The sequence below is a fragment of the Pelmatolapia mariae genome, linkage group LG10_11 (genome assembly GCF_036321145.2).
Source record: "Pelmatolapia mariae isolate MD_Pm_ZW linkage group LG10_11, Pm_UMD_F_2, whole genome shotgun sequence".
Taxonomy (NCBI): domain Eukaryota; kingdom Metazoa; phylum Chordata; class Actinopteri; order Cichliformes; family Cichlidae; genus Pelmatolapia; species Pelmatolapia mariae.
In genome coordinates, this window is record NC_086236.1 from 25,346,272 (window position 1) to 25,359,424 (window position 13,153).

Consider the following 13,153-nt stretch of genomic DNA (forward strand, 5'->3'; position numbering starts at 1 on the left):
CTCCACACACCTCCACACCATAATCCCCCTCTCCACCAAACTTCAGACAAGTTCTGCTCTCGTGGCAACTGCCAAACCTAGATCTGTCCATTGGATTGCCAGACAGAAAAGCGTGATTTGTCAGTCCAGAGAACACGTCTCTAGAGTCCAGTGGCGGTGTGCTTTACATCACTGCATCGGACACTTTGCATTGCAGAAGTTTGGAGGTCTGTAGTGATTGACTGCAGAAAGTTGTCGACCTTGTGCACTAACCCCGATCTGTAATTTTATGTGCCCTGAGTTGCTGTCGTTCCCAATCACTTTGTTACACAACCACTAACATCTGACGGTGAAATATTTAGCTGTGAGGAACATTCACAAGTGGACTTGTTGCACAGGTAGCATCCTATTGCAGTTTCACACTGGAATTCACTGAACTCCTGAGAGTGACCAATTCTTTTAGAAATGTTTGTAGAAGCCGTCTGCATGCCTACATGCTTGATTTTATACAACTGTGCCTGTGGAAGTGATTGGAACATCTAAATTCAATAATTTGGATGGGTGAGTGAATACTTTTTGGGAATATAATATGGGCTTATATAGAGTTATCTAGAGTGGACCAGAGTGACTGCTGCCATCCACAATGTAGGCACCAGATGTCTACTTTATATTTTGGGTATAATATTTGGTCATTGACTCCTTTTTTGAACTTCGTTTATTGGAGACAAATTCCCTGCTTAAACATGTGTTTAAAGCAACTAAATCGAAATCACATTGATTCATAAAATTTTTTTTAGGTTGATTATAGTTAATGCAAATCCACACACTGAAGCTGATCTAAAAGAAGCTTTTATAGTGGCCAAAATATAGACTTGAGTCAGTCCAGATAATCTGGTAAAAATATGCTTAAGCAGCTTCCCCAAAGCTCTGTTTTGAATATTGTATCTCAGTACTGAAGAGTAAAACACACTGCCACAATGAATTCAGGAATGAAACACACTTAACGGATCAATATATTGCTGTGTGATGAGCTAGCTGCAAACAAAAGCATTTCTTTTTACTGTGAGGCAGATAGATTTTAAAATGATTTATAATGAAGTCCACACATTAGATATGGAAGCACTGCAGCATTGCAGAAAAAGTTGTGATGATGTGTAATGGGGTGCTTAATTGCATACCTCTTCAGACCACAAAGTTGTCTGAAAAAAAACCCAACAACTTCTACTACATTACAGATTACAGCAGAGAGGAGTGTATTTTTTTAAGTGCTGCTGCTTCACTATAAGTGCACTCTGGAAACACTTAACCTAACCTAACATTGGTTTGATTTTCCACATTTGCCTGCTCTGTTTGGGTTCACGGTGGGACAAGAATCACTGAACAAAGCACCCTGGGCAGGTCACCAGTTTTATTGCATTGAAACTGTGTGGATCCCTAAACAGATCAGAGCTGGGTGGCTAGACAGTACTGCCCTAAATACTGCAGCACAGATATTAGAGGTTTTGGCTTCCAGAGTGAATCATGACAGTTTATTTTTTATTGGTGGGAACCATTTTAGTTTAGTCTTTCTGACAATTTACATTTACGTTCTAAGGATACAAAACAATTCTTTTCTTTCCTCCTGAAATCTACTTTTTAATTTGTATTTACATTTTACATTTTGGTTTACCTTTTAATTACAGTATGATGACCTTGTGCAGTACAGTACTTATAAACATTGTAAAACAGTTAAACATTCTAGGAACCAGTGTGATTAAAAGTACCCTTTTGAACCGTAGTTGCACTTTGCTCATGTTTATCACTGGTGGGTTGCACAACAATTTCAGTAACATGGACTGTGTTGGTTTAAAAAACGTAGCTCTCCTGAGGGAAGAGTTGGCGGGAACAGCACTCAGCACAAGGGATGTAGCCACAGTTGCCCTGCTCATTTGCACTGACCTACTTCAGGGTCTTTTAAAGCACAAGTTACTTAAGAACTTTTGGGCCTTCTCTATAGTATTGTGTAATTTTACAAGGCGCTGTATTTCTGAACTGACCGGCATACAGCTGAGACACAGGACTGCTTCTCAATTTTATTATCCAAATCTACTAGATTTCAGTCAATGCTATTCTTAATAGTTTTATTATATACGGGTATTGATTGTGTTTGAAAAGCAAGCCAGATCATTACTGTGAAAGACACTGTAAATCACATCAATCCAGGTATGGAAGTTGTTATTATTTAGCCAGATAACAGATAGAAATTTGCTGTTATTGATAACAGTGGCAATAGCTAGTGATACAAATTCACAGGACTCTCATACACGAGTCTGCCATAGGACTACAAACTAAAAGCCCTGTGTGGCCACAGCGAAGAGCAGACTACTGCAATTTGGCTCATGGCTTTTACTAATCCTGACAAAGCTATTATTTGTCTGCTTCTGTGATTTGAACTGCAGGCGCATCTCCTTTATTTAGTTTTCAATTTCCAAGAATTAGTACAGAGCGTTATAAAGAGAAACTGGGTCAAAATGTGTGTATGTGAGGGAATTTGAGAGAGCAAGGAAGAGGGGGAAGAGAGAACATCATATTCAAGAAGTCACTTCTGATCACTTCAGCTTCATTCTTCATTAGAGAAACAATAGAAAGACAGATTAAAAAGCTTTATTCAAACTAGCATGATCAGGCAGAACATTTAAGCCAAATAAGCAACATCAAAATCTGACAATTGACTAGACTTGAAAACAAAGCAAGACCATTCTCACCCATACTGTCTTTGATCCATTAAATGGGATGGAACTGGCTAACATTTGATGCAACTCTCAAAGCATACTGTACAATCTGACTGGCAAATAAGCGAGAAAGAGAAAAGTAAAAAAAACTGAGCTGTGTACGCATGAGAATTACTCACGTTTACAATACTGAGCACAAGCACCTCCTGTGCCATTCAGTCACAGTGAATACAGAAAATATCAAAAAAGTCTACTGTAGAAAAAACACAAAGTATAAAGCAGTTCATTTTACAGTAAATGCATGTTTTTTTGTTGCTTTTTTTTGTTTGTTTCTTTGTTTTTAACTGAAAACCTGCTCTGAAACCAAAAGGCTGAGCCCCACCCAACAAGAAATTCAAGGTATTGTATCATGGGTGTCAGTGTAATTTGTAATACTAGTGGAATGCCATTATTTCATTCATCAACAGTCATGTTTATCTTTTACAATGCAGAAGGCACACAAAGAGCTCATCGTATGTGCAATTTAAAAAAAAATCATTTTAAAAACTGTTCGAATTGGTTCAGGCATGAATTAAACATATAAAACGTTCTTCACAGCAAGAAATCGCTTATTACGTGACATCGTTAGCCTGACAGACAGCCAGAAAGATGTGTTTATGTCTGGGAAGCCTGGTGCAACAGTAAAAGAGAGGAAGAGAGGTTCAATTTCACTGACTCTAAATGTGAAGACTGATACTTCCTGAAATCTTCTACCTTCACTGCATTACTGAAGGGAGTGCTCCGATCACATTTAGATTCAGATTCAAAGTGCTGGCATCTGCTTAATGCTTTTCATGCTCCACGTATGGGTTCAGCAGATTTCTGAACTTGCAGAGTCTGCACTTTAATGCTGTGAGCATAATTAACACTGCACTCTTCTTCTCATAATCCAATACTTTTACCACATACAGTTACATTTGATCAATTAGCACCCTAATAAGTGGTGTTAATAAGCTCCTTGTTTCTGAGTCATGAAAGTCCTGGGCTTATTCGTAGTGCAACAGCGCTACTTTTGAGGTCAAGAGAAGTATTCTAGTTTTATTATTTATATATTAATATGTACACCATCAAAACAACATCACGTACACTAAACTACAAATATGCAACAAAAAATGCCCTCAAAGAAGCTCACAAAAGCAGCATTAAAAGTTACTACCAAAAAATATATAAAAACAATAATATTCCTAAATTGCCTTGCCTGTACCTGATATCCCTTTGTACCCTGGCAAAGATAAATACATTTGGATATACTTGCTCTATATTATTCCTTTGTTTTCATATTAACTTAATCAATTTGCACTTTGTGCAATGAGTGAACACAGTTATTATTTGAACTGTCAACTTTTAAGGAAATTAGCCCGAAGAGATGATAGCTTGTAATAAGCAAATCTTCTTACAGACAGTTAAACTGACATTTGATATTTGATTGTGTTTTTAAAAATAAGGTTCATTGTGTCTGAGAGTTGTACATGTCCCCCACTCTGGCCTCACCCCACTCTGTGATTACCTCAGTTAAAAAAAAAGAGGTGTGAGTATACACCTCCTCCAGACCCCCTTGTTTAGTACAACGTAAGGAGACAGGCTCAAACTATAGTGTGAAAATGAAAATTGAGGAAGTTCGATATTTTTGTGTAGCTCATACACGTCAGATAGAAAATGTAAATCTGTTGTAAGTTTACTTTTGTAATCTTGTTATTGTCCCTATACGACTAATCTATCTACAATCAAATGAAAAGAGAAACAATGTATCACCTATAATGTGCGGGTTTTTTTTTTTCGAGTTTTCTTGTCTTTCATTCTTTTTCATCACTTTGACACATTCATAACTTCTCTAGTACAACAAATATTGTTTAAAAAATTTAAAATTGAATAAAATCCTTTTTTTTGCTCTTTTTCTTAGAAACTTACTACAGCTGTTTTCACACTTGCACTGTGGGCCAAAACTTTCCTCAGCATTAACCAGCAGACATTTGCTTTCTACGTGAGAAAGCAAATGTCATTCTGGACGTCTTTACCCTGACAACTCTTTAGTAGTAAAAACACCATGTAACATCTGAATGCACCCATTTGAGACTAGAGCAGGTAATTGCCCAGTGAATTCACAGCAAGTATGCTTTCTGCACACTCCGCCAAGGCAGCACTCTCGTCTATCCGGTAATGAGAACGCATCTGACACCGACTATTCCCCTTTTGCATGCTACATGTGAAAAGGGCAATTGTAGACAATGTCTTTCGGTAACTGTCTCAATATTTTCTGGAGCACATGTGTGAAAACAGCTTAACTAAAAGTATATGAATCTTACTAACCAGCAAGACCCATAATAGAGTAGAAACGTTTTATTAAAAACCAAGAAAGAAACAAGACAAAAAGGCTGAATCAGTGACATAACCAGCTACAGTTATGTTATATCAGAATTATGGAAGAAGCATATTCACCCTGATTCACTTGTATATTTAGGTTTAGGCATATTTTGAACTCTTGCTTATATGAAATGCTGCCTGACTTGAACTTAAGAATATTGCAAAGTACTGAAGGTTTCTACAACTACAACACTCAGCTTAAACTCTGGAGAAAAAAGGCAAAATTGTCTATTTAAAAGTTTCAGAACATCATGAAGGGAATGATTTATGACATGAGGTCTGCTCAGTAATGTCCACATATCCTGCCAGAAACTATTTCAAATTGTTGTCTGAATACTTAGTTGTAGAATCATGCAGATTCATGCTTAAAAGATTAACAAAGCTGGAAGGCTGAGGTGGTTAGTGGTCAATGGAGGAAGCAGAGAGAAATAACAGCTGGAGCAGAGGGACTAGCAGATGTTTTTTTTTTGTTTCTGTTGGGGGTTTTTTTTTAACATCTTCTTTGTGAGTCACAGGGAAGATTTTTAGCCAAAGACTCCCAAGAAGAGATGATTATATCATGGCAGTTCTCTTCTGGGCCCCTGCTGAGAGAAAGAACATAGAATTAGTCAACACAGGAAGTAAGTCTTAATATAAACTTAGAGAAAGTCCTCACTCATGCAACAGTGGATCGTGACTGGTTACTGCCACCATCATTGACATGTCAATAGACGCTAGGGACATTTAAATTGAAAGATAAGTCACTAAATCAATCATAATCAGGATTGTTTTTTTAATTTGTTTAAAAAAAATCAATCTACAAATTTAAAAATACAAAAAAAAAGGTTTGACTAACATGACTAAAATAAAATATCAAAGTCATTAACTGAAATAAGGGAAGCAGAAGGTGTGACTAAAGCATGCACAAGCAAGCATCACAATGTGCTATTTGGTATTTTGGTATGCCAATATTAAACTATCTAATGTTTTTTTTGACGTGGGGAAAAAAAGAATAGGGCATAATACATTTGCGACATTTAAAACGTCACCTAACAGAGTTTATATGTGGAGATCTGAGTTTATATAGTCACTGCTCTCAGGTATGCTGAGAATCCACTCAGGGCAATTCATTCTTTAATCCTTTTTTCCTGTCTGCGCCATCATTTTTGCCCTGAATCTCTACCAAGCTAGCCAGATGTGTTAACACAGATCTGACAAGCAGCCAATTTTATTCTAATCTCAGCTCTTGTTATAAGCTGATACATGGTTTTCTCACTTCAGAGACCAGCCAATTTAGATTTTAGTGCTCACAGTAGCAGTGAATTAGAGGGGAGTGTTGTTTTTTGTGGGCTAGTGTAACCTGTTCTATTTAATCAGGAAAATATCTTGGGAAAGGATTTCAGCAAAAAAAAGGAAGAATCAGAAAGAAATTTGTATAAAATCCAAATTTTGCAGCCAAATGAAGAACGAACACCAAATAGAAAGAGATAGAAACTTTCTACACAATTATAGTGGCTCTACAGATGTAGTTAGCAACCAGCATACCTCCAGTTGTAGAATGGACTTCCTTTCATTTTGAGTACTTAAGAATAGAAAAAAAGAGACAAATTCAGTGGTAATGCAGACACTCGAACTCACGCTCACAATACATCCACATCATACATGGGTGTTTGTCTCTTTCCCTCCATATGCCCCCGTACAACATGCATATTCATGTTGATCATTCAGCGGATCACTCGATTCAGTTTACTCTGCAGGTCCAGCTGTACAAACATAAACAACATCTGGATCTTTTTTTAGCATCCATGCATTGTTGATAGTCTACAGTGTGCCAGAACACTGCTAGAGATTCATGAGGCATCTCGCTTGTCCTTGAAGACAACCCTCCCACGTCTGATCTTCTTTGTAGTACTCCCCCTCTTGCACCTACCAGTTATGCTATGATTCTGTGCTATGCATCTGCAGTACATGACCTACATACTACATAAGACATCAAAAAGTGGCAATTTTTTGTGGGGTGGCCTTGTTTGGCCTAATTATGCAATAGCAGCGCTGATGATTTGCTCTAGAAACACATGCTTGATAAAAAAACAAAACAAAAACTAAATTCAGCTGTCCTCTTAGTTGTAACTTAATTCCAATAATTTTGAAAATAGGTGCATTATTATTCATTACAATATACATTTCACTTGGTTAATGTCAATGAAATTACTTATAGTTATTATCAAATTCATCCATTCTAAATAAAACTTTAGCCCCACTTTTATTTTCAACTCGTATCAGATTTCAGACTGCAGAGAAAACTAGCCCATCAGACTCATGACACAGACCCAAGCTAAATAATAGAAAGCGCTTTGATTTTTCAGTCAGTCGTGTCACCCTGAATGCATTTCAAAGTACAAGCGAAGAGTCACCGCAGTGGAAGAAGTACTAAGATCCTTTGCCCAAGTAAAAGTACCAGTCCTACACTTTTAAACAGCCCGAATTAACATTCAAAATCCTCCATAAATATTATTATTAAACACACTGAAAGTATCAAAAGTGGAAAAAAATTACACATTATTACACATTATTACATCCTTAATACTGATCAATGTTGGATTTTCATTGTTGAAGTGGAGCCAGGTGAAACCATGTTGCATTGTGTAGTATGTCATTTGATTTATATACAGTTCAATTGTTTAAACTAAGCTAGGGGTTGGCCTCCTTCAGGGGATCCCAAGACTTGGTAAAATCTTCACTTCAGGAATAACCTCAAACCTGCAATATTTACTTCTGAAATGTTGTTGAGTATAAGTATAGTATTTCTGATTTATACTTGAATGCAGGTTGAAGGAAACTTTAACTCGAAATTAATCTAAAGCTTAATTTTTAACAAAATATTTACCAGAAATGTGAAATGCTGATACTGAGAAAATTGTTAGTGGCCTATTGAACATGCAATGCATTATGTTGTGTTTGTACCTGGGGTATTACAAAGAAAATATTCCTCTGCTCTCCAGGAGAAAAAAGTATATGTGTGCACTTTTTATACTACAGGAAGTCAGCTCTATCAAAAGCTCACCCATATGGAAAAGAAATAGGAAAAACTTATAAAAGACTTGCATCAGCTTTAGCTTGCTTCATATAGTAAATCATATAAGGCTTATATGATTTACTCATGAAAGTGGCCACTTTCTCATTACTTTCATATATTGTTTTAGGAAGTATCCAAAACATACAAGTTTCATTTATATAATTTTTCAAGGGATCTTATATCTGTTTTCACTCTTGTATGCTTTTCATACAAGTTTCACACAAGACAGATACAAACTTTATAAGATTTATATATATCTTTTCCATATGGGCAATTTCAACGTTTTTAAGCTTTTTACCAAACCCATCCGATATTTCAACATACCTCCAGTGTTGATGCTCTGGAATCTGTGATCTCACTTGGCCCTATGCTCCTGGGTATGCTGGAAACAAAATACCCAGCTCCTTTGGGAATTATGGGCTGTCTCACGACCACTTTGCCCTTCCTGGTCTCTGCGAGGAACAAGCTGTACCAGTAGGCATCGCTGGAGATCAGCGTGGAATCTGCGATAGTGGAGCTTCTCTGGCTGATCACGCTGTTCCTGCTGATCACGCTATTTCTATTGGCTGGAGGGATCTTGATGGCCTTTGGTTTTGGTTTTTGACACTTGAGCACAATAATAACTAAGATGGTTATCAGTAGCAGAAAGGACACGGCTCCTAAACCGATCACTAAATAGAGGTTTAGGTCAGTGAACATGTCATAGTCTAGTGGAAGCTCTGTAGTCTCTGAAAAGGCCATTGCATGTTCCACTGTTGATATCTTGATGGTGACAGTAGCAGAAAGCGAAGGTTGACCATTGTCTTTGGCAACAATTACCAGCCTCTGTTGTCTTGGATCTCTGTAACTAAACATCCTTGTAGTCCGGATCTCACCGTTGTACTGATCCAGGCTAAAGAGGGTTGAATCACTGATCTGAAGTAGCTGATATGTGACTCTGGCGTTCTGCTCAGAGTCTGCATCAATGGCAATCACTTTGGCCACCAAATGTCCCTTATCAGTCGACCTCGGTATCACCTCCTCTACAACAGAGCCCTGTGCGCGCCAAGGTGACACTATGAGAGGGGTGTTGTCATTTTGGTCCAGAATAATAATATGCACGGTACAATTGGTGCTCAGCGGGGGAACACCAGAGTCTCTTGCCTCAATGTGGAAAAGAAACTCCCTTTCTCTCTCATAATCAAAGGTCTTCAGGGCATAAAGATCACCATTCTCAGGATTGATGGAAAACAACATCGACATAGAAGTGTTAACGATTTCTTTTTCCATTATGAAATAAACCAAGTACTGGTTCTCATTCAGATCTGGGTCAAATGCACTCAGAGATGTCAATAATGCCCCCGGTGGATTATTCTCCATGACATGGATTGTGTAGAATGACTGGGAGAATGTAGGTGCATTGTCGTTGATATCCAGTATCTCCAAAGTGATGGTTTCATTTTCAGATAAGGGTGGCACACCTTTGTCTGTCACTCTCAGTATGATGTCATATTTACTTATTACTTCTCTGTCCAGTGGTTTTGACACTAGCATTTCAAAGTAACCCTCAGAGGACTTGTTTAAGAGAAACGGTAACGTTTCTTGCCTATTTAGAGAGAGCTCCACTTGTCCGTTGGCTCCAGAGTCCCTGTCGCTCACACTGACCACTGCAATCAGCGTCCCTACAGAGACATCCTCAGTCAGCGAACTTTTCAGAGACTTGATGGTCACTTCAGGGTAATTATCATTGAGATCTGTCACAAACACTGTGACTTTACAGTGTCCGGACAGAGGGTTCGTCCCTCTGTCCTGTGCCTGTATGTGCATCTCAAAACTCTGACTCTCTTCATAATCGATCACCCCCTTCACCTTGATCTCACCTGAATTTGGATCAAGTGAGAATAGCTCTTGTGTCTTCTCCGATGTGTACAGTGTGTGTGAGTATACCAGCTGGGCGTTTGTGCCTTCGTCTAAGTCTGTTGCATTTAAGGTCATGACCACTGTTCCTGCTGCCGAGTTCTCCGAGACATTGACTGCATATACCGGCTGACTGAATATGGGGGCGTTGTCGTTGATATCCAGAACGTTAATAATGATGCTGGCTGTGCCGGAGCGAGGAGGCACACCTCCATCCACAGCGGTTAGAATTAAATCGTGAACAGCATGCTCCTCACGGTCCAAATTACCACTAAGCACTAAATCGACATATTTGGAGCCATCGCTGCCGGTCTGGATGTCGATACTGAAGTATTTGCTTTCACTGAGATAGTAGGTCTTGATTGAATTCGCCCCCACATCCGCATCCACGGCGTTTGTCAGTGAGAATCTCTCACCGGGAAGGGTTGCCTCCGAAATGTCTAAGTGCATTGTCCTTCTGCGAAACACCGGCGCGTTGTCATTTATGTCCATAATTTCCAGCTCGATGTTAAAAATGCGAACCGGGCTTGAAAGTATGACATCCATTTTCAGAAAACACGAGGTTGTTTTAGTCATGCATATGCTTTCCCGGTCTATCTTCTCGCGGATAACCAGCTCCCCCGTATCTTTGTTGATGTCGAGGTAATTTTTACTATGGATGACATCGAGTTTTGCTTTGCGCTCCTCCAAACTGCGAACATCCAGACCCAAATCTGTGGCCAGATTAGCAACAAAGGAACCCTCTTCCATTTCCTCCGGAATAGAGTACCGAGTGATGGAGAGCGCAAATCCCCACATTGCAATGAACGAAAAACCACCCACCACTAACCGTGTCCGTAAAGATGCAGGGATAAGCGCCATCGTGTTTTGGTATATATCTTATTATTATTTTAAAGGAATTAATGAAACAAATCCGTTCTTACGCTCAAGTTGTCTTGTTGTAGGGGAGCGCCGGTGTCATTCTTGCCTCCACGACTTGTAGCTGTAGCTGCAGCAGGCCATTTACAGCACAGTGCCGCTGGAGGAGGAGAGGGGGGGCTCTCACAGCTCTGCTCTGCAGGGGCGTATGCAACGTCTGAGCAGGGCCCGAGCAGACTGGCGAGGTCTCCTCAGTGAAATTAAAGGGTGCCCATATGGCACCCTTCTTTATTTCTTTGTGTTTTTTTAAAGAACAATTTTTGGCATTTTGTGCAACAGCTTGCATCATGTTTTGTCTAATAGAGCAAAAAAATAAAAAATTTAAAAAAAAGAAATGGATGGCTGGCTGACAAATGGCTGACTGAATTAAGAAACAAAAAAACAAAGAAAAAACAGCAACAACACCAATAATAACTAGTTCTGGTTAATGTATTTTTTTAAAATTAATATTTGATAATTAACTCATTCTTTGCATAATAGCAGCATCTTTGATTAAGAGCACATCATAGGCTTTAGAAAAATCGTAAACTTCGTGAGCATGTGTTTGCTCATCTCTGGTTCTCTGATGTTATGAAAGTCCATCCATTCATTCACTTCCGCTTATCCTTTTCAGGGTCGCAGGAGCCTATCCCAGCTGTCATAGGGCCTCCCTTTGGCGCGCCCCCCCCCCCACACACACACACACACATATGAAGAGAGAGAGAGTATGCATAGTATGCAAACGGCTACTAAGCAGACATCATAATTCGTCATACAATGAGAACAGGACAAATCAACAATTGACACTGACTAATTTATATTATATTATTGTATATATTGTTTGGAGTTTAGTCTGCTACTGTTACTATTTTTACCATTTCTTCTTGGAGCAACTGTAACCCACATAACTTCCTTAGGGATTAATAAAGTATTCTGATTCTGAATGTTTTAGGATACATGACCTGCCATTATCCAATGACACATCTGCTTACCTGTATCTTTGCTCGTTTTTCCTTGTAGGAGCCATAATTAAATGTATTGAATTTTAATGATCACTGGGTTTTCATTTGTTCGCTTGCTATGGTGATGTGTAACGGGAGTCACGTGGGTGCTAGCGGTGACATTAAGAGTCAGTCTGTCTTTCACTGGTTTGATTTTGACAGAGAGGAGGGCTGGGTAGCCGTAGTTTTTGTTGACCGCAGCACAACGAGTTTCCCCTTGTTGCATTAGAGCCTGTGATGTTTTAAGAGTTTGAATCATTCACATTGCTCTGTCAAGTTTTCAAGCACTTTAATAAACAAGCAAGCAATTCCACCTCTCACATTATTGCGTGAAGTTGCCAGCGCGTCAGGCAAATAGGCAGGCTCAATCCCCGGCCTCTAGCGACTGTGGAAGTCGCTACACTCCTCCTCTTCTTTTCTCTCTTTTTTTAAACTGAGCACCTGATGGCTTTGAACTTTTCTTGTGCATCTTGATTTTAATTTTGCACTCCAGTATGAACACCCATCCCCCAACCCGAGGATCACCACAACATAACCTAATAGACCTACACCTTAGTTCACAGATTCGCTTTGTCTAAGGTGTATTTCTGGGATTTCGCACAACCCAGGATTCAGATCATGAATGGGCTTGGATTTACAACATTATGAATGAAATGTGCTCTATTTGGGAGCAGCAGGTCTCCCTCCCCTTTCCACGGGTTGTGTGTGAGACTTTAAATCAACAAAATATAAAATATACATTTTAAATTGTTATTGGTCCATTTACCCCGAGTCCTAAATTGTGTATTTATTTTTTTACTCTTAAATATTTATTGATTGTTTACTTGCACTGCTGTAACTGGAGCTTCGTCGTCTCGTCTCTCTATATACTGGACTGTATGTAGCGGAGATGACAATAAAGTTTACTTTGACTTCAGCAGCAAGCAGGTGCACCGAGGGCTCTCGCGCTCACTTTATAGAATTTCAAAAAAAACATCGGTGCAAATTATAAGTCTGTATCATAATATCTGGTGTTTTCGTGTTGTTGGTTTGTTTTTATTTTGTTTTATTTTGCGAGTTGGTTCTCTGGCTGTCTGGATGCTGCTCCAGCCAGCCAGAGAATCCCCCGCCGCCCCGCCCTCTCCTTACCGTGCAGCAAGCAGCAGGCGCACCTGGCAAACGGAGGGCGCCCTTTAACCGATCGGTGCCTATGCCGTCCCTAATATGCGCTGGCA

The 13,153-nt window shown here is 39.2% G+C and overlaps 1 protein-coding gene across 4 annotated transcripts; it reads right to left on the reverse strand.

Annotated features, from left to right (window-relative positions):
- Nucleotides 1-2,606: 2,606 nt before the first annotated feature.
- LOC134636689 (protocadherin alpha-C2-like) lies at nt 2,607-11,039 on the reverse strand. Of its 4 annotated transcripts, none has more exons than XM_063486791.1 (3): nt 8,470-11,039; nt 6,615-6,651; nt 2,607-5,671 (listed from the first exon to the last, which is right to left on the reverse strand). In XM_063486791.1, the coding sequence occupies exons 1-2, from the start codon at nt 10,900-10,902 to the stop codon at nt 6,640-6,642; spliced, it is 2,445 nt and encodes an 814-aa protein (XP_063342861.1). In that variant the 5' UTR covers nt 10,903-11,039; the 3' UTR covers nt 2,607-5,671; nt 6,615-6,639. The 4 variants fall into 4 exon arrangements, with proteins under 4 accessions (XP_063342861.1, XP_063342860.1, XP_063342859.1 ...); XM_063486790.1 differs by having other exon boundaries at nt 2,607-5,674; XM_063486789.1 differs by lacking the exon at nt 6,615-6,651.
- Nucleotides 11,040-13,153: the final 2,114 nt, after the last annotated feature.

Excerpts from the sequence above, each read along its gene's own strand:
- LOC134636689 (XM_063486788.1), bottom strand. The coding sequence starts at position 10,902 with ATGGCGCTTATCCCTGCATCTTTACGGACACGGTTAGTGGTGGGTGGT. Across the intron at positions 5,675-8,469 it reads CCAGAGCATCAACACTGGAG|CAGGGGCCCAGAAGAGAACT; the intron begins GTATGTTGAAAT and ends TCTTTCTCTCAG.